Raw genomic sequence first — 24,861 nt, forward strand, 5'->3', positions numbered from 1 at the left:
CCCCAAATCAGTCCCCAGCTAAGTGCCCGGGCCTGCCCACAGCAGCTCTTTATTGACAGCACAGAGGGAGCAGCTCCAGCCTCACCTTTACTTCCACAGCTTCTTGATAGACATGTTCTTCTCGCTGTCCTTCTGCATCACCTGGGGGGAGGGGACAGGGCTGGGTCCAACATTCAGCGCCCAAATTGGGTGTTAATTACCCCAAAAACACCCCAAGACCAAGTTTCAGCCCTGCACGGGGAAGGTTCAGCAGCCTCTCCCATGTCACTCACACGGTGACAACCCCAGGACACTGTGTGCCCCCATCACCCCCCAGTGTCACCTCTCCCCTGGCACCCACCTTGGCCACGGCCATCTCGAAGTCCTCCTGGGTGACGTGCACTCTCCTCTCCCTCAGCGCATACATCCCTGCTTCTGTGCACACGCCCTGAGGGGACAGGAGGGGAACATCAGCCAGTGCCCCCCTTGGCAGCCCCCGTGTTCCCAGAGTCCCCAGCTCACCTTCACCTCAGCCCCCGAGGCCCCCGGCATCAGCTCTGCGATTTTCCGCAGGTTGATGCCCCGGGTCAGGTTCATCTTCCGGGAGTGGATCTTGAGGATGTCCAGGCGGGCCTGATGCGGGGGCACAGGGAGGGTTGGAGCCCAGGAATGGCTCCCAGAGAGAGGGTGGGGACAGCAGGGACAGGGCCAGCTGGGGGTGGCTCTGGTACCTCCTCGTTGGGAGGGGGGAATTCGATTTTCCTGTCGATGCGGCCGGGGCGCAGCAGGGCCGAGTCCAGGATGTCGATCCTGTTGGTGGCCATGATCACCTGCACAGGGGGACAGCTGTCACCACCCTGTGCACCGTGGGGCTGGCAGGACCCCAGGCAGGGCCGGCCCCTCTACCTTGATGTTCTTGGTGGCCTCGAAGCCGTCGAGCTGGTTGAGGAGCTCGAGCATGGTGCGTTGCACCTCGCTGTCCCCGCCGGAGCCACCCTCCAGGCGGGACGAGCCGATGGAGTCGATCTCGTCCATGAAGATGATGGAGGGCGCGTGTTCCCGCGCCATCACGAACAGCTCCCGCACCATGCGGGCTCCTGCGGGCACCGGGCTCAGCCTGGCCCCGAGCCCAGCCAGCCCCGAGGAGCCCCGGAGCCACCCCCGCCCCGTTACCTTCCCCGATGAACTTCTGCACCAGCTCGGAGCCGGACACGCGGATGAAGGTGCAGTCGGTGTGGTGGGCCACGGCCCTGGCCAGCAGCGTCTTCCCCGTGCCAGGGGGGCCGTAGAGCAGCACCCCCTGCAACGGCCACACGGCCCCTCAGAGCCTGCCTGGGGACATGGGGCCAGCCCAGGGGCTCCCCCAGAGCAGCACTTGCCTTGGGCTGGGCGATGCCCAGCGCCTCAAAGAGCTCCGGGTGCTTCACGGGCAGCTCGATGACCTCCTTGATCTCCTTGATCTGCTTGTCCAGGCCCCCGATCATCTCGTAGGTGGAGTCTGGGACCTTCTCCACCATCATGAGGGACACGAGCGGGTCCACCTTGTTGGGCAGGATCTTGTGCAGGGTGTAGCTGTCGTTGCGCAGGGCCACGCGGCAGTTGGGGGTCACCTGTGGGGACAGCATGGGGGGCTGAGTGTCCCTGCCAGCCCTGGGGACCCCCCAAAAGCTCCGGGGTACTCACATCATTGATGTCGATGTTCTTGTCCACATCCACCACAAACTTCCCCTCTGGGTGCACCTGTAAAGGAACAAAGACCCCCGGGAGTTGTTTCCCTGGGAATTTCCTGCTGAGGAACATCCCCATGGCCTGGGAGGAGCAGGAGCCAGGAGCTCCAACCCCACTGGCTACCCCAGGGCAGCCCCAGGCCCAGCAGAGCAATCCCAAAGAGTTCCTCTGCACAAGGAGCTCCCACCCCACGTCCCTGAGCTGTCCCATCCCCCATGGGGACACGGGGCTGTCCCACAGCCCCCAGCCCAGCCGTGTCACCTGGGAGTAGCTCAGCCTCGCACCTTGACCAGCACCTTCTTCTTGTCCATGGCTCTCACCACCTCTCCCACGTAGGATCCCTGCTCCTGCAGCAGCTGTAGCTCCTCCCGCAGCAGCCGCACTGGGGGAGGGACAGCTCAGCATCAGCCCTGGGCGTGAGGGCTGTCACCCCCAGGCCCGGCCCAGAGCCCCCCAGGCCCGGCCCTGGAGAGCAGGAGGAGCTCCAGGCCGTACCCTTGGCGTTGAGCTCGTTCCTCTGCGCCTGCAGCCGCCGCAGGTTCTGGCTCTTCTCGTTCACGATGAGCTGAAGGGAAAGGCTTTGCTGAGCGGCCTCGGGCTCAGCCACACCCAGCACGTGGCTCCCAGCAGGTTTGCATCGGAAAAGATTTCAGAGCTCGTCTCATCCCACCCCTGCCATGGCAGGGACACCTCCCACTGTCCCAGGGCACTCCCAGCCCTGTCCGGCCTGGCCTTGGGCACTGCCAGGGATCCAGGGCCTGCCCACCCTCCCAGGGAACAATTCCATCTCAATACTCCATCTAAGCCTGTCCTCTGGCAGCTGGGACAGGAGCAGCCCCAGCTCAGAGCACAGCCCCAGCTCGTGTCCCCAGCGCCCCAGGGCGGGTCCTGCCTGCCCAGAGCCCTGGGACAGGGGTAGGGACACGGCCACACCATCCCGGCCGGCAGCACAGCGACACGGCGCCGCTGTCCCCTGCAGCTGTGCTCACCTGCAGCTCCTCGATCTTGGACAGGTAATACTGCCGCAGCCCCGAGCCGCCCTTGCCGTCGTCCATCTCCATCTGGGACAGCAGAGCTCAGCGGCCGCCGACACCCCCGCACTCCGCCGGTCCCGGGGCAGCCCCGCAGGGCCCCGATTCCCCCAGCGCCACCGCCGGGCCGGGCCCTGGCTCCCCTTTTCCCTCCTCCCGTCCTGGTCCCAGTCCCCGAGTCCCCCTCCCGCCCGCATCCCGAGTGTCCCGTCCCTTCCCTCCCCTCACTCCCTGCCCGACACCCCCAAGCCGAGTCCTGGGTGCCCCGGGTCCCGTCCTCCCATGTGCCCACAGCAGCCCCAGCTCCCGTTCCCTGCAAGCCCCCAGGTCCCGATCCCGATCTCGTCCCGGTCCCGTCCCGCCGCTCAGGCTCCGCCGCCTTCCCGGGACCCGCGTAGTCACGACGCTGCCAGGCCCCGAGCAGCCCCGGCCGCAGCACACCCCTCGGGCAGCACGGAGCGCCCCGAGTCCCTCCCCGAGCTCCGCCGCTTCCCCCCCAGCCCGGTGCCGGCCCGCCCGCACCTGCTCGGGCCCGTCCAGCGCCATCTTCTCCGCCGGCATCGGGCCCCAACAAAGATGGCGGCCGCCGGCTTCCGCTGCCCGGCCCCTGCCACCCCGTTTGATGACGTCACTTCCTCTTCCGAAAAAACACCCGGCCGGGCGGCACAGTGCGCATGCGCAGTAGTGGGTCACTCGTGTCGTGCTGCGCTGCCATCTTGGAGAGGTCAAAGGTGACGGGTCCGTGCGGGAAAGCGCCGGAGGGGAAGGACAGGCTGGTGATCGCGCCACCGAGCGGGCCCGTTACTGCTTCCCGCACCTCCGACGCACCCGTTATCCTTCCCCTTCTTCCGCTCGCAGGCTGCGGAGGAGAGGTGCGCCACTCCCAAAATGGCGGCGAGAGCAGGAGGAAGCGGAAACTGACTGGTTCGCGCAGGGCACGCTGGGAAGGCGCTGCGGGCACGCGGCGGGACCGGGACCGGGAGCAGGAGCGGGGTCTGGATCGGGGTCGGGTCTGTGCCCGGTCGGTGCCCGGTCGGTGCCCCGGGGGCGGGGGCGGCAGCTCGGGCTGGGGAAGGGGGTACGGTGGTGGCAGGGCGACGGGACGTTGATCCCCGGTGGTCCGAGCCTTCAGGGGACCGAAACGCGCCTCGGGGGCAGCGGGGCGCGGCTGGGCCTGAGGGGGCAGTGCCGGGAGCAATGAGGGGGCGCTGGGGGGCAGCGAGGGAAGACCCGGAGGGGCACTGCGAGGGGTAACGCGGGGACCACTGAGAGAGCTGGAGAGACACAGGGGGCACTGGAGGGGACACTGAGGGAACACCGAGGGAGGCCGGGGCTCCCCTGCAGTGCCTCGGGGACCCCAGGTCGCCCCTCAGCCCCGTTTCCCCCCCCAGGCCCGAGCCCTCGGCTGACAGCACATCCCAGCCCCCCCGAGGGGCCGCCCCGCCACCACCACCATGGGCAAGAAAAGCAAACTGGGCAAGAGCCGGCGGGACAAGTTCTACCACCTGGCCAAGGAGACGGGTGAGAGCCGTGCCCGGCGCTGGGGACAGAGGACTGCGGTCCCGGGCACCCCCAGAACCGCCCTCCTGTTCCCCCCCAGGCTTCCGCTCCCGCTCCTCCTTCAAGCTGCTGCAGCTCAATCGGAAGTTCCAGTTCCTGCAGAAGGCCCGGGCCTTGCTGGACCTGTGTGCGGCCCCCGGCGGCTGGTGAGTGGGGACGGGCTTGCCACAGTGCCACCAGCTGGCCCGGGGGCTCCTGTGTGATCCCTGCACTGGCCCTGTGCTCCAAGCCAAGCCCCGGGAGCACAGTCCCAGGCTGGGAGCTCTCCTGGGATGCTGCTGCAGCCTTGCTCTTCTCTGTTCTTCCCAGGCTTCAGGTGGCTTCCAAGTTCATGCCGGTGTCCAGCCTGATCATCGGTGAGCGGTGGCATCTGTCCCCAGAGCTGGGGACAGTCCCTGGCTGTGACAGGGGAGGGGGTGGGTGGGGAAGCCACTTGGGATGGGCTGGGTCCCTTTTGAGGAGATTTGCTGTGTTTCTTCAACCAGGGGTGGATTTGGTGCCCATCAAGCCCATTCCCAACGTGGTGACGCTGCAGGAGGACATCACCACCGAGAAGTGCCGCCAGGTGCTGTCCCGGGGTCACCTGCTGGCCTGGGGCTCCCGGTCACCTGCTGCCCTTGGTGGCAGCGGGGTCACAGGGATGGGCTGGGCTCCTCGGAGAAGGACAAACGGGTGTCCCTGTCCCACAGGCCCTGCGCAAGGAGCTGCAGACGTGGAAGGTGGACGTGGTGCTGAACGATGGAGCGCCCAACGTGGGAGCCAGCTGGGTGCACGACGCCTACTCCCAGGGTGGGGACACAGGGACGGGGACAGCTAACTGCATTAGAGAGTTCCAGGCTGGTGTGGCCTGGGAGGGACCTTCAAGCCCATTCAGTGCCAGCCCCTGCCATGGGCTGGGGCACCTTCTCCTGTCACAGGGTGCTCTGAGCCCTGTCCAACCTGGCCTTGGGGATGGGGCAGCCACAGCTTCTCTGGGAAACCCATTCCAGCCTGTCTCCACCCTCCCAGGGAAGGGTCATTCCCTCACTCCCTGCTCTCTCCTGCTGCAGCCAACCTGACCCTCATGGCCCTGAAGCTGGCCTGTGAGTTCCTGTGCAAGGGTGGCTGGTTCATCACCAAGGTTTTCCGTTCCCGGGATTACCAGCCCCTCCTGTGGATCTTCCAGCAGTTCTTCCAGAAGGTCCAGGCCACCAAGCCCCAGGCCTCCCGCAACGAGTCTGCCGAGATCTTTGTGGTGTGCCAGGGTGAGCAGCCAGGGGGACCTGGAGTGCCTGGGATGGGGTTGGGAGAGCCTGCTGGTGGCTCTGATTCCTCATCCTAGCAGGAGTGGTTTTGATGCCTTCATCCTGGGAGGAGTGGCTCTGATGGCTGTGATTACTCCATCCCAGGAGGACTGGTTTTGATGGATCTGATTCCTCCTGGGACGGTGGAATGGCTTTGAGCCCTCTCCCCAGAGCAGTAGCTCTAATTCCTCAATCCCAGGAGGAATGGCTCTGATTTCTCCATTCTGGTTGGTTCTGATCCCTCTGTCCCAGAGAAATGTCTCTCATGACTGTCATCTCTCCATCCCAGGTTATCAGGCTCCAGACAAAATTGATAGCAAGTTTTTTGACCCCAAATATGCTTTCAAGGATGTGGAGGTTGCCACCAAGTCTGTCAGTGAGCTGATTAGCAATAAGAAGCCCAAGGTATGAGCAAGGCCAGATACAAACGGGACTGAGCCTAAACAGGTTGTGAGAATTAAAATTGTTCAGGAGAATGCAAGATTTTGGGAGGGGAAGTGTTGGAAACACCTGACTGCTGGAGGTTTGGAGCCCTAAAGTCACTGAGGTGCTGAAGTGGGGATTGTGAGGCTGGGGCTGGGTCATTTAAACCCTACAGGGGTTGAGCACAGAGTCTGTGCCTCCCTGAGGTGGCTTTAGGACAGTCTGTGTCAGGTGGTCTCAGCTGAGCATGGAGCTGTCACAAACCTGCCTTTGTCAGCTCTTGTTGTCTGAGGTGGGGCTGGGAGCTGCTGCTGGGCTGGGGCTGGTGACTTTTTCTAACCCAGGCTGAGGTCAGAAACAATTTCTAAAGTCCTTGAGAGCAGCCCATAGGCACATTTAGGTGGCCACTGCAGCACAACACGAGTTAGGTGACCCCATCCACCGTTCAGGGCTGGTGGTATCTGCCTGTGTGTCCCCTGCCCTGGCTGCCACAGCCCCTTTTCCCCCCAGGCCGAAGGCTACGCCGAGGGTGACACCACCCTGTACCACCGCTTCACCCTCATGGACTTCCTCAAGGCTCCCAACCCCGTGGACTTCCTCTCCAAGGCCAACGAGGTGAGTGCCTGGAAGGACTCCCTGTCCTGTGGAGGGGGGGCTGGGATTTAAATTTAAATTTCTTTTCCTGTGCCAGATCACACTGGGGGATGGGGAGCTGGAGAATCACAGCTCCACCACAGAGGAGCTGCGCCACTGCTGCAGGGACATCCGAGTGCTGGGCCGCAAGGAGCTCAGGTGCTGGGGGACACTGGGACAGCCACACCCCCCAGCTGGGCCTGGGGGGCAGCCACACCCCCCAGCTGGCCCTGCTGGCTGTCCCTAACAGCTGCCACCCCACCCAGGGCCCTGCTGAACTGGAGGACAAAGCTGCGGCGGTTTCTGGCCAAGAAGCTGAAGGAGCAGGCAAAGGAGTTGGATATCAAGTAGGGCCAGGGAGCAGGGCTGTCCCCAGGCTGGAGGGGGGCTGTCCCCAGGCTGGGGTGGGCTGTCCCCAGCACAGCTCCTCTGAGCTCCTTCCTTTTGGCAGCCTGAGCTCCGGTGAGGAGGAGGAGGGCAGGGAGGAGGAGAAGAAGGAGAAGATGGAGGCGAAAGCTGCAGATGCTGAAGACGCAAAGGAGCAAGAGGAGGTGGAGCTGGCCTTGGCAGAGATGAAGGCCAAGGAGCTGGCGGAGCTGAAGAGGTAGAAAGAAGAGGACAGATGGGATTGCAGTCATGGAGACAGAGGGTGGTGGCAGTGTCAGCCTGTCCCTCTGCTGAGGGGGTTTGTGGGTTTGGGCTCCTCTGCTCCTCCAAGCAGGTGTTCCAGGCTGTCCCAGAACTGGTGACCCCTCACAGGGGGTTGGCAGTGCTGCAGCAGGAGCTGAGCTTGTGGGGTGTTTATGTGTGATGGGGACAGTGTGGTCTCATTCCTTTGCCTCCTCCAGGAAGAAGAAGAAGATCCTGAAGGAGCAAAAGAAGCAGCGGGAGCGTGTGGAGCTGAAGATGGACCTGCCTGGAGTGTCCATCGCTGACGATGGTGACACCAGCATGTTCTCCCTGAAGAGCATCCACAGGACCCCGGTGGGTGGGGAGCTCCTGGGGACAGCAGGGTGAGACAGGGCCTGGCTTGTCACCTGTGTCACTTGTGTGACTCTGTAACCTGTGCTGCAGCTGCTGGATGAGCTGTCCCGCGGGGACATGGCCTCGGCCGATGCCCTGCTGGAGATCAGCCCTGGGGACGATGACATTTACGTGTCGGATCACGACGAAGAGGATGACGTGTCCCTGGCCAGCGACCTGGACCCGGAGGAGCTGCTGGAGATCGAGGCCCGGCAGCGGAAGCTGCAGCGGGAGCAGGGGGGGAAGAGGTGAGAGGGGAGAGGCCTCCTGGGCAGGGGCTGCCCTGGGAGCAGCTCCAGGACCCAGCCAGGATTGGGGACACTGATGCTGCTGCTCTGGGTCACAGGGCAAAGTTTAAGCAGAAGGAAGAGGAGGAGGAGGAGAACGAGGAAGGGCAGGATGTGGAGAATCCCTTGCTGGTGCCTCTGGAGGAGAAGTCAGTGCTGGAGGAGCGACAGACCAGCCTGTGGTTCGGGAAGGTGAGTCCCATTTGTGGGGCAGGAATGATGTAAACAGCTTCAGCCCCAGCAGCTTTCCCAGACTGTCCTGGGGCTGACCCCCTTCCCTGGGGCTTAACCCCCCCTCCCTGGGGCTGGCCCCCTCCCCAGGCCTGCCCTGGGGCTGACCCCACTGTTCCCCATGCCAGGACGCCTTCGCTGGCATTGAGGATGACGCAGACGAGGAGCTGGAGCTGGGCCAGGCCCAGATGTTGGCTGAGAGGCAGCGTGAGGCTCAGAGAGGTGAGAGGACACAGAGGGACAGTCCCACAGTCTCCTGTGGGGCACTGGGTCCAGCCTCAATGGGGATGCTGCCCTGAGCAGCAGCATGGAATGGTTTGGGTTGGAAAGTACCTCAAAGAGCGCCCAATTCCAAGCTTGGCCTTGGGCAGGAACACCTGCCACTAGACCAGAGCATGTTCCCAGCCTGTGTCACTAACGAGCTGTCATTAGTGCTATGTTAATGAGCAGGATCTCTAGAGGAGGGTCTGCGGAAGGGTCTGCCTTGGCTGTGTCTTACCCAGTGCTTCCCATTCCCAGACAAAACAACAAAGCAAGGGCAGAAGAAGAAGAAGGTGGCCCAGGAGGAGGCTCCAGCCGAGCCCACCCCTGCAACAGCCGCAGTTCCCGATGCCAGTGAAGCTCAGGAGGAGCAGAGCAGTGACGATGACAGCAGCAGTGAGGACGAGAGGTAAGGGCTGAGGGCGGTCTGGGTGTCCCTTCATCTCCACAGTCTTGGAGAGCTGAGGGACCCCAGCCCTGTCCACACCTCTCCACAGGCCACTGGCACCAGTAGGGAGGAATCGGGGCCGTGTCGAGCCCTGTGGCTTTGAGGTGGTGCCTATTGAGAACCCAGGTGAGTGGGGGGCCCTGGGCATCCTTCAGGAGGGACAGGAGACAGACCTGGGGGTCCCTTGGGAGGGACAGGAGATGGGGGCAGGGACAGACCTGGGGGTCCCTTGGGAGGGACAGGAGATGGGGGCAGGGACAGACCATGCTCCCCAGGGCTGTTCCCTGGCTCTTGGGCTGCAGCCAGGCCAAGCTGTCCCATGTCCCACAGTGAAAAGAGTCCTGGATGCAGAGGGCCTGGCCCTTGGCTCTGTCATTGCCACATCCAAAAAGGCCCGGCGGGACCTCATCGATGACTCCTTCAACAGGTACCAGCTGGGGGCTGCAGGGTTTGCTCCCCAGCAGGGACAGGTGTAGTGGGGCCCCATGTCCTGCTCACAGGTCACCTGGGCCCCTCCAGGTACTCCTACAACGAGGAGGAGGGGGAGCTGCCCGAGTGGTTCACTGAGGAGGAGCGGCAGCACCGGCGCCGGCAGCTGCCCGTGGACAAGCAGACGGTCGAGGCCTATCGGCAGCGCTGGAAGGAGATCAACGCCCGCCCCATCAAGAAAGTGGCAGAGGCCAAGGCCCGCAAGAAGCGGAGGGTGAGTGGGAGTGGGCTCTCAGGGGTGCCCTGACTCCTCTCCCAGGGCCTCAGTCCTCCCTCTGACCCCCTTGTCCCTCCTCCAATGCCCCTGGCCCATCTCTGATACCCCATCCTTTTCTGATGCCCTGTCCCTTCTCTGATCCCGCTGTCCCCCTTCTGACCCCCCTCTCCTTTTTCTGATTCTCCTGTTTCTTCTCTGACCTCCCCTTCTGATCCCCCATCCTTTCTCCAACCCCTGTCCCTCCTCTGACTCCCCTGTCCCACCTCTGACCCTCTTGTCTCTCCTCTGACCCAATGTCCCCCCCCGGCTGTTCCTCAGATGCTGAAGAAGCTGGAGCAGATGAAGAAGAAGGCCGAGGCTGTGGTCAGCACCGTGGACATCTCAGAGCGGGAGAAGGTGGCCCAGCTGCGCCGGTGAGTGGCCAAGCCAGGATCCAGCTCATCCCTTTGTGGCTGGGCTGGCTGGTGGGGCCGTGTCCCTGGAGCCACTGGGACAGCTCTGTGTCCCCAGCCAGGCTGATCCAGGGGTGGCACAGCCAGAGGAGGGGTGGGACCCGATGTTGTCCCAACACTGGGTTTGGTTTTTTGTCCCACCCAAGCTCACTCTGACCTTTGTCCTTCTCCTGCAGCATCTACAAGAAGGCCGGGCTGGCCAAGGAGAAGCGCCAGGTCACCTACCTGGTGGCCAAGAAGGGCGTGGGACGCCGGGTGCGGCGTCCCCCCGGTGTCAAGGGCCAGTTCAAGGTGGTCGACAGCCGCCTCAAGAAGGACGTGAGGGCTCAGAAGCGCAAAGAGCAGAAGAAAAAGCGCCACAAGTGAGGTGGGAGTGTGTCCATCCCCAGCAAGGGACTCTGCTTGGGGCACAGGGCTGGCTCCTGTGCTCCACTGCCACCTCAGGAGCCCCGGGGACAGGGTGGGGCTTGGCCACACCTTGCTTAGTCGTGCCTTGCTGTGACAGTGCCTCGTGCCCACCCCCGGGGCACTGAGGGGGCATTTGGCGCCAGTGCTGTGGCCCCGGCCCCTGGCCACAGCTCCACGTGTCACCAGGTTGACTCTGCTGGGTGACTCCCCCTGGGGACATGACAGGAGCATCCAAGTCTGCCCCAGCTGTCCCCAGGGAGGGTGTGGCTCTGGGGGACACCCCTGGGCCAGATTTGTCACTGAGGTGGCAGAACAGTGGTGCCTCTGCCTGGAGCAGCTGCTCAGGACAGCAGAGTTTAACGTGTCTGAGGCTGCCCAGGGCTGTGTCATGTGCCTGGGTGAGGTGAGGGCCCCGTGCTGGCACTGCCATGTCCCCTTGTGCCATGTCACAGGCAGAGAGGGCACTGCTGGGTGTGTCCTATACAGCTGCTCATGCCTCAAGAGCCCACCCAGCTTTGTCTGACAGGGATTGACTCTCCTGACCTTCACCTGCTGACCCAGGCCATAGCAGCCACCCTGTCCCCTCTGTCCCCGCCCCCTTCTGGGGTGGGACCCTCAAGGAAAAGAAAGACCAAGAGTAAAGAAGTGCTTGACTGTATGGCTTTATTTACACCCAGGCCCTAGCTTCTCTCCAAGAGGCACCTGACTGGTTTGGGGTTGCAGTGTCCCCAAGTCCCTCGTGGTGACAGTGGCATTGTGTCAGTGCTGGGGTGGCACTGTGGATCCCAGTGGGGGTGAGGGGTGGTGAGGACCTGCCAGGGAAGCTCTGGAACGAGGGAGGAGCTCTGGGTCCCCTTCAGGTGCTGTGAGGAGGGGAGAGGCCAGAGCTGGCACCCCAGAGCCCCATGCAGGGTTGGCAGGAGGTGGCCCGGGGGTGTCCCTGTGCCTGTGTCCCCACTGTGGCTGCTCAGCCACATCCATCGTGTGGCCGGCTGGAGAAGCCGTGTTTGTCCTTGGGCCTGCAGGAGCCCCTTGGCGCAGATCCTGGGGGGGAGCTGTGACTCCATGCAGAGGGGCCCTGCTGGAGGCCAGTGCTGCTGGGAGGGTCTCTGGGCCACCTCCTGTCCCCGTGGAGGGTCAGGACCACGGCCAGGGTGGGAGCAGAGACCTCAGCTGTCCCTGTCCTTGGTGGCCGCAGGTGCTGGGGCAGGGGCAGGGATGAGCTGCCAGGCTCCAGGCTGAGTTAGACATTTTCCTTCTCCTCTTCAAAAGGGAATATGGGGGTGCTGTGAGAGGAGAGTCCCCAGTACCCCCCTACCACCACCCTTGCTTGCCCCTGACCCTCTGGCTGAGCCCCATCCCTTGGAGCTCAGTGTCCCAGCCCCTGTGTGACCCCAAAGCCCTGGGTGGGGAACTCCAGGGGGTTGCTGGAGGAAAGCTGGGGCTGATGGGGGCTGAGCCCCCTCAAGGAGGGCACAGCATCTACTGCGCACCTGGGCAGGCTGCCAGTGCTAGTCCCTGACCTCTGCCCCCGAGCTCTGGTCAGCAAATGCCCATCAGGGCAGGACTCCGGGATGGGCTCCTGTGTCCTCACTCCCTGCCCTCCTTCCCCTGGGGCCCTCCAGGTCCCCATCAGGGTCCCAAGGTTGGGGTGACCCCTGGCCTGGCAGGCTCAGCCCCTACCTGAGCTGGGGGGTGCAGTGTAGGCCACATCCACACGGTCACCTGCAATGGGAGAAGTGGTGACCACGGGCCTGGGAGGAGCTGCTCCCTTAACGAGCCAAAGCTCATCAGTGGGGGCTGGGAGATCAGTCAGACCCCACTGAGTCCCTGGGGCTGCAGGGCTGGCAGCAGGGCCAGGGGACACTGCTCTGCAGGGCTCACCTGTCTCATAGTAGTCGTACAGGGACACAGTGGCCGGCTGGAGGTTGCTCACCAGGAAGTCCTGCTGGGCTCGGAAGGAAAAGGTCTTCTCCTCCTTGTTCAGCTGTGGAGACAGCCCAGGGGGGAGGTGTAGCCGCCCACCATGGGGGGACCCCCCACATCCCAGGGCTTCTGTCCCCATCTCACCTGGTCTAGGTAAATGGTCACCTGGTCGGGCTGCACCTCCACTTTCTTCACCAGGTTCTGTCTCTTCAGCTGCAGGGACGCGGCTCAGGAGGGGCCACAGCTGCTCCATAGGTGCCCAGCACCCCGAGCAGGTGTCCCTCTGTGTCCTACAGCCCCAGGCAGGGACTTGTGGGATGGGGTATCCCAAAGGGGAGCGGGGGGCTCCTCACCTCCACCATGGATTTCTTGTCCGGGCTGTAGCCCGATGGCAGCTTGGCCTCAATGACAACCATGTTGGTGGCAGGACGCTCCCCGCTGTACCTGCAAGGGCAGAGCCCCAGCGTGGGCTTAGGGATTCCCTCTCTCCCTGGCTGCTGCTGTCCTCCCCAAACCTGGGACAGCCCCAGTCCCTACCGTGCCCAGAGGTGGAGCAGGAACTGCGGGTTCGGTGTTCCCGGCAGCGGCTCTGCCTCCACCCGCAGCTCAAACGCCCCCGTGCTGGGAGGGGGAGGCACGTTATAGCGCAGGGTCACCTGGGGACAGCACAGGGTGAGCCTGGTGAGGGCACAGGGACAGGGCCAAGGACAGGGAGCCCAGGCTGTACCCACCTGCGCCAGGGCACAGCCCTGCCCGCGGGCTCGCAGCCCATAGGTGCCCGGCAGCTCGGGCAGGGCCGCCTGCTGTAGCACCAGCCGGTTGCTGCTGTCCAGCACAAAGTCCTGCACCGTCCCTGTGGCCGATGTCACCGTCACTGTGATGTCCCCGTTGCTGCCATAGGTCAGGGCAGCATATTTGGCCAGGGCTTGCAGGGCCACCACGGTGTCCTGTGCATGGGGACAGCGCCAGGGTCACCCCTGAGCAAGGCTCCCGGGAGGGGCCAGTTTAGAGCAGCCCCTGGAGCCCAGGGCCAGTACCTGCGTGGACGCAAAGCCCCCGTAGGGGTTCTGCTGCTTGCAGAGCCAGCGGACGATCTGGGATGCTGTCCCCAGGTCAGCAGGGGACACTGAGGGCTGGGACAGGTAGGCCAGCAGGACATAAGCTGTCATCTCCACCTCGGCCGGCGCAGCCGCGGCCCAGGACAGCTCCGAGGGCTTCTGAGCCTGCCCTTTCCTCCGCCAGTAGAGCAGCCCCTCTGCAGGAGAAGGGGCGGCAGCTGAGCCCCTGCCGCGGGCTGGGCTGGGGTCCCTCCCAGAGGTGGCACTGCCCACAGTGCCCTGCCTCGGCAGTACCTGCGCTGACGCTGTGCTGGGCCAGGCGCTGCAGCTGCGCCTGCTGCTGCTCCCGCAGCCCCGCCAGCCCGAACACGTAGGCAAGCAGGGCTTGTGTGTAGGGGTCGTCCGTGGGAGAAGCCTCCAAGCACTTGAGGGCTGAGCTCACCACCGGCTCCTGGCGTGGCAGCGGAGTCAGGAGCCAGCCCAGGGCATGGGACTCATTCAGTGCTGCCCAGTGCGCCCAGCTGTGCCCAGTTTGCGCTGTGAGGTGGCCTGGAATGGCCAATCCCCTGTCCCAGCAGCTGTCCCCATCCCACCAGTCCCTGTGGGGAATAAGGGTCCATCCTCACCATCTTGGGCAGTCCCAGCTCCAGCATCGCTGCCGTCACATACGCCGAGAGTGAGAGCTCGTCCGAGACACCGCCCTGCAAGGGGACAGGGGGACGCGGGTCTGGCCAGGCTGTGACACCAACACAGGGACACCCCCACTGCCCAGACCACACCCCAGCCCTGCCCCACCTGCAGGGCATTGTTGAAAAGTTTGCCCATGCTCTGGAAGCAGCCGCTCTTCTTCTGGCGCTGCTGCAGCCAGCTCAGCGCGTCCGTGATGTGCCGCTCCTCGATGGCCACGTAGGCTCGGGCCTGCCCGAAGGACTTGAGGACAAACGCTGTCAGCCTGGAGCCAGGGAGACATCGGAGGGCTGAGGGTCAGCACTGGGGCTCCTTGGGTAGCAGGAGGAGCCCTGGATGCAGTGCAGAACCCTCACCAGGTATTGCCCTTGGAATCGCTCTTCCCAAAGGCACTGTAGGAGCCATCGTCGTGTTTGTACAGCAGCTCCCGCTGGTACCCTGCGGGAGGACATGGGGACAGGGCACTATTTATGTGCCCAGGGGAGCCAGGTGGAGTGAGGAGGGCGCTGTGGGACAGTGGTGGCCCTCCCAGGGGGGGAGTCGGGGTCCCACTGACCACTCTGCAGGAACCCCTGTGCCTTGGCGCGGATGTCCGGCAGCAGCTGCCCGGTCTTCTCCAGGTACTGCTGGATGTAGATGTTGGGGGCAAAGCGAACCATGTTCTGCTCCCCACAGCCGTAGGGCATGGCCAGGAGACTGTCCAGGTTCTGCAGGGCATTGCCCAGGATGTCACCTGTGCCAGGGGGACACATCATCAGCTGTGCCCCTGCCACCAGCACCCGTGTCCCCTTCTGTGTCAGCTCTGGGTGGTCCCATGTCCTGCTGAGCTGGGGGACCTCTGCACCCACCCTGTCCCCAGGGTCCCCCAGCCTGTCCCTTACCCATCACGGTGATGTGGGCTCTCTGGGAGCTCTCCAGGATATTTGCAGGAATCTCCAAGGTCACTTCTTCAGCACCTGTGGGAACAGAGGCCCATGACAGTGGGAATGCCCAACTCTTCCCAGTCTGTCCTGTGGCATCCTCATCCACCCTGTTCCTGCCCAGGCCCCCCTGACCCTTGGCTCCTCTGGACTGGTGGCCCTTGTGGCCAGTGGCCAAGTACCCCTGGCCCACATCCCACAGCACTGCCCGACACCCCTGGCCAGTCCTACCTTCCTGGCAGAGCAGGGAGCTGTGAGTCTTCTCCACCAGGATCCCCCCGGGCTGTGAGGAAGCAACACCAGAGTCAGTCAGGAGGACAGACCTGTCTGTCCCCCAGTCCCCTTGGTCACCCCTGCCTTCGTGTCTGGGTGCTCTCCCAGTGCCCCCCGAGGGCCGTTTGCACCCTGCGCCCAAATCCATCCCGTTTTCCTCCTCCACCACCCTCTGACCTGCACCAGCAGGGGCTTTATCACGGTGTCCACACGGCCCTGGGCTGGCACCAGGGGCAGCTCGTTGCCACAAGGCACGGTGGAGCTGAGGGCTTCGGTGCTCACAGTGATGTTCACCTCCCCTGAAGGCGCAAACATGGCCCTCAGTCCCCAGGGAACCCCCAAACCTGAGCACAGCCCCCTGGGCTTGGGGTGGGGCTGAGTGGACTAGGCTGGGGGTCCCCAGGAATGGAGCGAGGGAGAACTCCCCAGGTGCTGTGGGGTTCCTGCCCTTCCTGCCCACCCAACCCCATCCCCTGAAGGGGTCCCTGGGCAGCAGGGTGGGGTGGTGACAGCTCTGTACCCAGGCTGGTGGCTCGCACTCCCCACTGGAAAGTCTTGGCTTCATCTGCACAGACACAGCTGCTGTAGGTGTCCCCAGCACTCAGTGATACCTCCAGCTCCGCCGACTCTGCCAGCATCACCTGAACCTGCAGGGCACGGCCAGGGCTCCATCAGCCCAGAGCCGGGGTCACCTCCCCAGCCTCACCTGAACCTGCCAGAGCACGGCACAGCTCCATCAGCCCCAGCCCAGGGTCCCTGCCCATCCCCGCTCACCCGCAGGCACTGGCGCAGGTAGTTGAAGACAGTGGCCCTGAGGGTGAAGGTCTCGTGGCGCACCACGGCGTAGGGCAGTGCCAGCTCCACGAAGAATGGCTGGAAGGCCGTGAGGGTGACAGCAGGGGACAGCCCCAGGCCCTGCGGGGCAGTACAGAACATCCCGGCCTCCCACTCCGTGATGGCATCAGGCACTGTCACCATCACCTCGGCAGAGCCGCCCTCCCTGCATGGAGAACATCATGAGGCCACCCCACCATGGCTGGTGGCATCGCCTGAGTGGCACCGCTGTGACACTGCTGGTGCCAGCCCACAGGGAGAAGAGTCCTGAGATCCCCAACTCCCTTCCCTTGGGAGCTGTCCTCTCACCCCACAGGCACCAGGTCCCATAGCCACGTCTCTGGGAAGTACGTCCGGGGTGCTGGGGGCTCTTCCACTTCCTTGATGTCTGGGGTGGCTTGGCTGTACACTGTCATAATTTCTGGATGAATATTGCTTCCCCCCACTACACGGGATTCGTCTCCTGGAAAAGGCAGAGCAGAACTTGGGGGCCTCAGGTCTCAGCTGGACCTTGCCTGCAGCCAGCACAAGGGTGACCAAAATAATTTTCCATCCTCTTCCACCCTCTTTGGTGCCCCTTTGTGTTTTCTGGGTGGCTCCAAGTCCCCCTGAGAACACGGCAGCCAGAACTGGCCACCAGCTCTTTGCTCTTTTCAGCACAAGGGCTGTGCTCACCTCCAGGACCCGGCATTCCAACGATGGGGGGCCTGGGCGGGCAATGCTCCCTGGTCTTGGCATTGGTGAAGAGCTTCAGTGCTGCACCCTGTGAAAAAGCAGAGGTTGTCCAGCTGCCACAGCCAGCAGGAGGAATATCCCTATTCCAGCAGTGAGCAGTCCCAGGGCTACAGAAAACAAGTGGAGAAGGAGCCTGGGCTCGGCAGGAAAGGGAAGTCCTTTGCCACAGGTGTGGCTTTCCCAGCACTTGTGAGAGGCACGGGTGGCTCCTGGATGGGGAGGAACCGGGAGGCCCAGGTGGGCAGGGGCTTCACCTGGAATAACTTGTAGGTTTCCATCTTGGAGTCCTGCCAGTAAAAGCCACATAATGGTTCATCCTGAATGCTACGGGGGTAGTTGAATTCAGGCAGTGCTTTGTAGACCTGGGAATAAAAACATGCAAAACCCTAATTTTCAGAGCACAGGGCTCTGCCCACTGCAGCACTGGGTCCATCTGAGGGACACTTGAGCCAGTATCATCCCACCCCCAGCCCAGGCTGCTCCTGGGGCTGCAGGGGGACCTCAGGCAGGGCCAGCACTCACGGCCTCGGTGTTGAGCTCAGCCTCAGGCCTCAGAAGCAGCACGCTGCGATCCACAGCTCGGACAGCGCACAGGGAGCCCGGAGCAGCCCCCAGCTGCAGCCTGAGCGCTGCCCCAGGCAGGGCCCTGGCCTCGGAAAACGCCATCTTCACCTGCACAAGGACACCAGGGAACACCAGAGGACAGTCACCTCCTGTGGAGGGCAGGAGTGAGCCCCAGGTAGGGAAAGCTCTTCTCAGAGGGTTTAGGGAGCAGGGAATGGGTTGGGAGACCGTGACACTGCGATGCTCCTGGAGCGGGATGGATCCCAAGGCAGGCAGCCATGGACAACCCAACTCCTCTCACCTGGTTGGGGAGGCACTTGGCCACGTAGAGCTCAGTGAAATCAGCCACCATCTCACCGTTGGGCAGCACCACATAGACCAGAAGCCTGGCCATGGGCGCCAGCTCCTGCCCAATGGGCAGCTCCAGGGAGAGGGAGGTTCTCTGTCCTGAGCCATAGAAAGGGGAGAGATGTTACCCAGAGAAACTGCGGCTGCTCCAGCCCTGGAAGTGTCCAAGGCCAGGTTGGACAGAGCTTGGAGCACCCTGGGAGAGTGCAAGGGCAAGGGGATGGAATGGGATGGGGTTGGAGGCCCCTTCTAACCCAAACCATTCCATGGATCTGTGAGGAGCAGGCACAGGGAGCAGAGCCGTGCACAGCCCCTCCATGCCATGGGACGTACCAGGCTTTGCAGCGACCTCTTTCCTGAAGATGCTGGTAATGGTTCCCTTGGCCAGGACCTGCAGATGAGGGGGTGAAAACAAAACAGATGCTGAGTGTGGAATCAAAGTGCCCTGGTGGAGGACGAGCCCACAATGAGAGTTTTGGGATGATTTTTGACCATGCCCGGTCTCCAGTCCCTCAACAGCTCCCATGGGGGTGGGGGGTGCAGGTCCAACAGTGGCAGTAGCCACCTCCTCTGACAGGTCCCTCAGTCTCTCCAGGACAGGTTGCTCCTTGTCCTGTCCCTGGGGACAGCACCATGAACAGCGTGTGTGGAGATGTGGCCCTTCCCACACAACCCCCCTGATTCTTGCTGCCCTCCTGCCCTGGGCCAGGGCTCACCATGAAAACCAGATCCAGGTTCTCCAGATCACTGCCTAAAGCCTCCTTGCCAAAGATGGAATCCACGTGGACCTGCTGGGAATGGCCGCAGGGCAGCTCCCGCTCCAGGTCCTGGATGTGCAGGAAGCTCCCGCTCTTGGACGAGTAGGGCATGACTGTCAGAAAGGCACCTTGGGACCTGGGTCTTGCCGAGCCCTCCTCCTGGTTCTCAGCTGTCCTGCTGACTTGAGCCTAAGGTGGGAATCAGGGGGTGAATCCAGCAGCACCCCCGAGGCTGGTGCAGCTCCAAGGCCCCACCCCACTGGAGGAAGCAGCTCCGGGACCCCCAAGCGGGGGTACAAGGGTGGGGCACTTACCCCCAAGGAGACCAAGTCACTCCAGCCAGAGGTGTCCAGCTGGAAGGAGGCTCTCCCTGAGCTGTCGGTCAGGAAGCTTTGTGTCCTCTTTTTTCCCTGGTTCCTGACTGAGAGCAGGACCTGCCTCTGGGGCAGCCCTGAGCCGTCGGCTCCCTGCAGCTGGATCTGTGTGGGAGGAAAGGGGGGTTGCCGCAACTGGGGCTGCAGCTGTGGCAGAACAGGGCTGGGGTGGGCAGGAGCAGGGCTGGGAGCAGCAGGGGCAGGTGAGCCCCATGGGGAGAGGGGATTCTCTGTTACCGTCCCGGTGTAGGGGAGGCCCCGCTTGTAGACGTGATCAGGGTTCTCAAAGGTGACCCTGACTGTTCTGCGTAAAACCTTGCAGCTCTTGGTGCTCTTCATCTCCAGCCCTGTGGAGAGCGAGCAGGGAGCTCAGGGTGTGCAGGACAGAGGACACAGCTTAGCTCCAGCCAGTGCCCCCGTCCCCATGCAGAAAAGGTCCCTGGACATTTGGGCTTTCCTCCTGCAGCTCCCAGCACGGTTTGCATCTCCTACAAGAGCAGCACAAGCCCTGTGGAATATTTCAGACCTAAAGCCAGGGTGCAGCTGGGGGCAGACGCTTCAGAAAAGGCTCCTCACCAAAGCAGCACCATGAGGGGCCCCCTGGGGCTCTGGGCACAGGGACAAGCCCTGCTCTCCTCTCTCCAGCCAGGCCGGGCACTCCTGGTGTAACGGGGTGGTGAGTGAGGGACGAGCTGGGAGGTGAAGCCACCCCACCAGCCTGGCTGAACCCAACCTCTCTGCACTGCCAGGACTCAACTCCCAGCACTGCCAGAGCTGCTGGATCTTGGAACGGTGTTTTTCCTCTGCTTGGAATTCCGAGTCTTGCTAGGCTGACCTGACTCACACCCGCACCCAAACCCCATCCCTGCGTGTGCATCCCTAGATCCCAGCAGCGCTTTTGGGTGTTCCTGGGGGACGCCAATCCCTTGGGAGCACGTAAGGATGGCCACACCCCCATCCCCACCTGTCCCATCCTCCACCAGCGATGCCTCGACTTCAAGTTCCTTCCTAAACACCAAAGCAATCTCCTTTGAGGCGGCCAATGAAACCTCTGTGGAAAAGCAGCCGTTCTTCTCCGTCTGGAGGGAAGATCAACCCCGTCAGCAGCATTCCCGGGAAGGAGCCGCCCCAGCGACACCCCCAGTCCCGGCCACACTCACCTGCCCAGTAACCTGCGTGCAGGTCTTCTGCCTCCAGTGAGACCAGAACCTCTGGCTGAGGCACAGGTCAGCCCGGACCTTCCCCTGGACGGGCTTCCCGTAGGTGTAGCTATGTGGGGACAGGGGAGAGGCTGTGCCGGGGGTCCCCACCCCGCTGGATCCCCCACCCCCCCCCCCCCCCCCCCATTCCCCGTTCCCATCTCACCGCCCGCAAATCTCCACCGGGAACTTCTCGTCCTGCTCCCACAGCACGCTGGGGAGATGAATGGTTACCTCAAACTTGGGCAGCACTAGTGGACAGGCACAAGGACACAGCGTGGTCACTCTCAGGACAGTGACATCTCCTGGGCGGCTGCAGGGGGTCAAGACCTGCTGCCTATGGTGGGGTCCCACTTCCCAGTGTCCATGTACCATATTCCTCCACGCTGAAGGAATGGCTCTTCCCCTCCACGCTGATGGTGTAGGTGCCCAGGGCTGGCTCCGAGGCCAGCGGGAGGGACAAATCCACGATTCCCTGCCGAGGGCTCAGCTCCCGCCACTGTGCGATGCGATTCCCGCTGGGGTCCTGACAGGGACACGGGGGATCAGCGCCCAGGCGCCGGCAAACAGCCCCTGGCTGTGCCCTGTGTCACCTCTCCCGGCCCCCCGAGCCCACCCTACCCCCTGGGAGTCCCAAACTGACCTTCAGGAACACCAGGGGCAGCTGGAAGGCAAAGAGAGGATGGTCAGAGGAGCAATTCCATTCCTTGGGGTCTCCGCGGGGTGGGCACAGCCATGGGTGGGGCAGAGCAGGAGTGGGATGCTGTGAGCTTCCCAGCCCTCAAGATGCTTTGGGATGGATTTTGAGCCTGGCTCAGGCAGGGCTGAGCCGAGGGCACTGCCAGCTTAGCACAGAGAGGTGGCATCTCCCAGTGCCTTAGGAAGGGTCCAGAACCCCTTTAATCTGGAAACATCCTGCACTTCCAGGGACCCCAGTGATTGCTCAGGGGTGCCAGAGGCCGGCCTGCCTGCCGGTATTCCTGGTGTCTGGTGCCTTGATGGATATCAGCACATTCCCCTTCTCCCACTCAGCAGGGCTGCATCCCTAACCGGGAGCTGGCATGGGCACATTCCCGTGTCACACGTGCCTCTGCTTTCTCCTGATCCTGCTGCACCCCTGCCCAGCGCGGGGCATCCCTGCCCCGGGGGCAGCTCCGCGGGCAGAGCTGGCCGGGGCAGCATTCCCGAGGGGAAAGGTGACTCCCACACCTCTCCCACGGCCGGCTGGGACACTGCAGGGAACTCTTGGCACCTCCCCGCGTCCCAGCCCTGCTCTCACCTTCTGCTTGCTGGGGGTCAGGTCTTTATCCAAAGAGACCACTCGGAACTTCACTGGGAAAGGAAACGGAGATGGAGGAAAGGCTTCATCCGCAGGGAAGGGATTCCCCGTGGGAAGGTGGATGGAGACCCACCCCGAGCCCTGCACTGCCCCTCAGCAGCACGGCCTCCAGCGAGCCCTGGCACTGCCCTGTGCCCGTGCTGGGCATTCCAGGACATCCCGGCATAACCCCTCCCGTTTCCAGGCAGTGCAGGAGCAAGGCTCGGCCCCTCACAGCAGGGGTGTCCCCAGGGCAGGGTGGTCCCTCCTGCCCCCTCACCTTCCTGCCCAGGCTTGTAGACAGCCTTGTCCGTCTGGATGAAGATCCCGGGGCTCAGAGCTCTCAGCATCACCTTCTTCGACTCGGAGACATCCAGGGAATCTCCTTGGATGGAGACCTGCAGGGCCACGATTTCCTCCTTCCCTTTGGTGGGGGCTGGAGCCTGCGGGGGGATCAGCAGGCTCGGGGAGAGGACAAGGACAGTGCCTGGGGGGCCCAGAGCACCCCCAGCCCCAGGAGCCCCCCACAGGCAGGGTCCCCCAGCACCCTGCAGCTCTGCAGATGGGATCATTCCAGCCGGGATAACCGGCTGAGCCTGGCTTTGTCAGTGTGAGGGGTGAGATCCTCCCACAAGATGGTTAAGTCACATCTGTCTCCAGTCCTGATGGAAACGGCCTGGAGGTCACCCAGGGCACCTCCTGCCTGCTCCCGGCTGCTTTGGGGTGACATTGGGGTGACACTCACAGGGAAGGTGACATTCAGGTGCAGATGAGGCTCCAGGACCTTTCTCCTCAGCAGGGTGGTGGGAGGGGTCCCGCTGTCCCCCTGCAGCTGGACATGGACCTGGACGGGCCCCTGGAGGTCACTGAGGTGCACCCAGAGCATGGCAGGGTAAGGGTGGTACAGCACGACCGGGGACACCACCACGTAGCTCCTGGCAGGGACAAGGGACAGGAGAACCCTGGGCCTGAGGCACATCCAGCACAGCCCCACAGAGACCTGGAAAAGCCCCTGGGAGCACAGGAACCTCCCCAGCCTCCCCTCTCTGCTTCTGGGCCACCCTGGGCTCCTCAGCTCAGCTCTGCAGGTGATGGCACAACAGCTCCCCAGAGCCACCAGGGCCACCAGGGCTGTGTCCTCCGTGCTCCTGGGCAGCTGGGACACCCTGGGCAGCAACCAGGGCACAGGAGGGATTAAATCCCACCAGGAATTGCCAAGAGACTGAAGCTCAACCATCCCACCAGATATAGGAAGGATTGAATCCCACCAGGAACTGCAAGGAGCCAAGGTTAAACCACCCCAGCAGGCACAGGAGGGATGGAATCCCACCAGGAACTGCAAGGAGCCAACGTTAAACCACCCCAGCAGGCACAGATGGACACAGAGGGGACTCACGGCGCTCCAGAGGCCCCGGATGAGAGGAGCAGGATGGTGAAGAGAATGGGAAGGACTGGGGACATCGTGTCTCCAGCAGGATGTGGATATTGGGAACAGCCACAGCCTCCCCCTGCAGCTCTTGGATTACTCTGGATCTGTGTCTGATCCGCTGCAGGCTCTGTAATGGGGTCCTTGTGTCCCACCCAGTGAGGAAAGCAGGGCTGTCAGAGGAGCCCTGGGCACCTGCAGATAAAGTCCAGGCAATGTTTGCCCTCTGCCCACAGCTTCTGGGGGTCAGTGACTCCAGGGATGTTTGCAATACTGGGAAAGGTCCCTGGAGTTTCAGTCTGGGCCAGGACTCCACACAGATATGCTGGGAAATGATGTCAGAAGGCAGCAGGAACACACAGGAAATGAAAACAGGGAGCAACAACCTGAGGAGGGGCTGGGAGCCGGGGGTGATTTCTCAGAAATGAAAAATTTACAGGTACTTCAAATTTAACCAGATTTGGGCAGATCACATGTCCCAGGCTGGCTTTTTGCCCAGTTTCCTCCAGTCTGGACAGAGGAACAGAACAGTGTGGGGATGTGGCATCACTCATCTGCTCCCATTCCACTCATGGGAGCTGGACACATGCCAGGGCAGGGCCAAGCTGCTTCCTGTGGATTCTTTCTTCTGTTAAGGTTCAGATCAAATGCACAAGACAGTATTTTTTGTTCGGATCCAAATGTTTATTAGTTTTTATCTATGTTACAGTCTCACAAACCATGACTTCTACAGCACTTAACTCTAACAAGCTAGAAATTAAGTCGTATCTCTCTCTCTACAAGGACTTTTAAGGATAAACTGTCCAATTAAGAAATGACACCTCAATTATTTTTACTTTTAACCCAATAACCAACCACCCATAGCCTGTAATGTGGAAGTTTTTATCCAATTACACAAAACCACCCAAACCCATGGAGAAGGAGAAGAAGGAGAAGAAGGAGAAGAAGGAGAAGAAGGACCAGCCTCTGCCCCAAAACCTCCATCTTGCTTTATATCTATTACTGTATTCTAAACCCTTAACCTCTAAGTTTTTCACCCTGTGATATCTCACACTTCTATTCAAACTCCACACCCACAATCCCAGCTCTATCATTCCATTTTGGAAGCTTCTCCACGGCCTCAGTTCAAATGCAGTGTTCTCCTGGGGGTCAGTGCCTGCCAGCACAGAAAGTCTGAAATTCTCAGTTTCCAGGTTCCAACAGCTTCCCTCTGTCCTGGTGGGAATGTGGGACAGTTGAGGAGCTCCACGACAGCCCCACAGTGTCCTGAGCACATCCCCTGCTCTGGAGCCTTACAGTTCCCTTCCCTTTGAGGCTGTGGGAACCATGGAATCACAGAATGGTTTGGGTTGGAAGGGACCTTAAAGCACTTCCACCCCTGCCATGGCAGGGACACCTTCCACTGTCCCAGGCTGCTCCAAGCCCTCTCCAGCCTGGCCTGGGGCACTGCCAGCATCCAGGGGCAGCCACAGCTGCTCTGGCAATCTGTGCCTTACAGGAAGCCATGGATGGGGCTGAACTTTTCCATGGGATCTCAGATGACCATGGCTCTGTGCCCACCTCCCTGCCCTTTGGAGCAGCCCCAGAGGATGTGGGTGGCCAGAGGGGGCTGGACCTGCTACCCCCAAGGACACGAGGCAGGAGCACGGCCCAAGGTCATCCAGTCCTGCCAGGAAGTGGGCAGGGGTCACTGCCCTGCCAGACATCCTGGATGGGACGAGGAGCTCACAGCTCCTGCAGCATTGCCAAGGCCACCACTGACCCCTGTCCCCATGTGCCACATCCACTGTGAAACCCCTCCTGGGGTGGGGACCCAGCACTGCCCTGGGCAGCTGTGCTAGGGCTGGGTGCCCAAGCAGCCAGGCAGGGCAGGCCTTGGAGGACCAGAAAAAGCAAGGTGTTCCCAGAGCCCCCATGCCAAGGTTTTTTCCACTCCTCAAGCTTTCACCTCCCACTGTCAGTGGAAAATCCAGGGAGGGCTCTGGCTG

The 24,861-nt window shown here is 62.5% G+C and overlaps 3 protein-coding genes across 8 annotated transcripts in view; 1 reads left to right on the forward strand and 2 right to left on the reverse strand.

The window, feature by feature from the left end:
* The window catches only part of FTSJ3 (FtsJ RNA 2'-O-methyltransferase 3), a 295,974-nt gene extending 284,865 nt beyond the window's left edge, over positions 1 to 11,109 (forward strand). For 2 of the 6 annotated variants that reach the window (XM_068212168.1, XM_068212169.1), the window contains exons 2-22: positions 4,129 to 4,259; positions 4,339 to 4,444; positions 4,608 to 4,654; positions 4,784 to 4,863; positions 4,988 to 5,087; positions 5,348 to 5,542; positions 5,871 to 5,986; positions 6,515 to 6,619; positions 6,696 to 6,796; positions 6,904 to 6,984; positions 7,089 to 7,241; positions 7,486 to 7,621; positions 7,712 to 7,908; positions 8,007 to 8,139; positions 8,307 to 8,429; positions 8,721 to 8,848; positions 8,937 to 9,013; positions 9,218 to 9,314; positions 9,407 to 9,590; positions 9,912 to 10,006; positions 10,222 to 11,109. In XM_068212168.1, the coding sequence (XP_068068269.1) occupies positions 4,193 to 4,259; positions 4,339 to 4,444; positions 4,608 to 4,654; positions 4,784 to 4,863; positions 4,988 to 5,087; positions 5,348 to 5,542; positions 5,871 to 5,986; positions 6,515 to 6,619; positions 6,696 to 6,796; positions 6,904 to 6,984; positions 7,089 to 7,241; positions 7,486 to 7,621; positions 7,712 to 7,908; positions 8,007 to 8,139; positions 8,307 to 8,429; positions 8,721 to 8,848; positions 8,937 to 9,013; positions 9,218 to 9,314; positions 9,407 to 9,590; positions 9,912 to 10,006; positions 10,222 to 10,411 (2,511 nt within the window). In that variant the 5' untranslated portion in view covers positions 4,129 to 4,192 and the 3' untranslated portion in view covers positions 10,412 to 11,109. Of the gene's footprint in view, positions 1 to 3,601; positions 3,744 to 4,128; positions 4,260 to 4,338; positions 4,445 to 4,607; positions 4,655 to 4,783; positions 4,864 to 4,987; positions 5,088 to 5,347; positions 5,543 to 5,870; positions 5,987 to 6,514; positions 6,620 to 6,695; positions 6,797 to 6,903; positions 6,985 to 7,088; positions 7,242 to 7,485; positions 7,622 to 7,711; positions 7,909 to 8,006; positions 8,140 to 8,306; positions 8,430 to 8,697; positions 8,849 to 8,936; positions 9,014 to 9,217; positions 9,315 to 9,406; positions 9,591 to 9,911; positions 10,007 to 10,221 lie in introns of those variants that run through there. The other 4 variants (XM_068212167.1, XM_068212171.1, XM_068212172.1 and 1 more) reach the window with 4 other exon arrangements.
* Positions 32 to 3,411, reverse strand: PSMC5 (proteasome 26S subunit, ATPase 5). The gene is made up of 12 exons (XM_068212183.1): positions 3,261 to 3,411; positions 2,697 to 2,768; positions 2,203 to 2,272; positions 1,992 to 2,089; positions 1,663 to 1,719; positions 1,359 to 1,589; positions 1,153 to 1,279; positions 886 to 1,076; positions 711 to 809; positions 502 to 612; positions 341 to 427; positions 32 to 141 (listed from the first exon to the last, which is right to left on the reverse strand). Exons 1-12 carry the CDS (start codon positions 3,297 to 3,299, stop codon positions 88 to 90), a joined length of 1,236 nt encoding a protein of 411 aa, XP_068068284.1. The 5' UTR covers positions 3,300 to 3,411; the 3' UTR covers positions 32 to 87.
* Positions 11,110 to 11,238: 129 nt separating the features above from the next.
* On the reverse strand, positions 11,239 to 23,595 carry LOC137487060 (alpha-2-macroglobulin-like protein 1). The gene is made up of 37 exons (XM_068212706.1): positions 23,581 to 23,595; positions 22,844 to 23,046; positions 22,193 to 22,382; positions 21,728 to 21,890; positions 21,409 to 21,461; positions 20,773 to 20,793; positions 20,502 to 20,655; positions 20,296 to 20,380; positions 20,091 to 20,199; positions 19,895 to 20,009; positions 19,168 to 19,277; positions 18,871 to 19,035; positions 18,515 to 18,745; positions 18,132 to 18,189; positions 17,752 to 17,897; positions 17,409 to 17,558; positions 17,141 to 17,248; positions 16,827 to 16,914; positions 16,461 to 16,539; positions 16,092 to 16,317; positions 15,838 to 15,964; positions 15,495 to 15,616; positions 15,276 to 15,327; positions 15,006 to 15,080; positions 14,681 to 14,857; positions 14,481 to 14,562; positions 14,233 to 14,389; positions 14,064 to 14,138; positions 13,732 to 13,888; positions 13,417 to 13,634; positions 13,111 to 13,326; positions 12,917 to 13,035; positions 12,733 to 12,823; positions 12,524 to 12,592; positions 12,338 to 12,440; positions 12,137 to 12,178; positions 11,239 to 11,708 (listed from the first exon to the last, which is right to left on the reverse strand). The coding sequence occupies exons 1-37, from the start codon at positions 23,593 to 23,595 to the stop codon at positions 11,623 to 11,625; spliced, it is 4,437 nt and encodes a 1,478-aa protein (XP_068068807.1). The 3' UTR covers positions 11,239 to 11,622.
* Positions 23,596 to 24,861: the final 1,266 nt, after the last annotated feature.

Source organism: Anomalospiza imberbis, chromosome 22 (assembly GCF_031753505.1).
Source record: "Anomalospiza imberbis isolate Cuckoo-Finch-1a 21T00152 chromosome 22, ASM3175350v1, whole genome shotgun sequence".
Taxonomy (NCBI): domain Eukaryota; kingdom Metazoa; phylum Chordata; class Aves; order Passeriformes; family Viduidae; genus Anomalospiza; species Anomalospiza imberbis.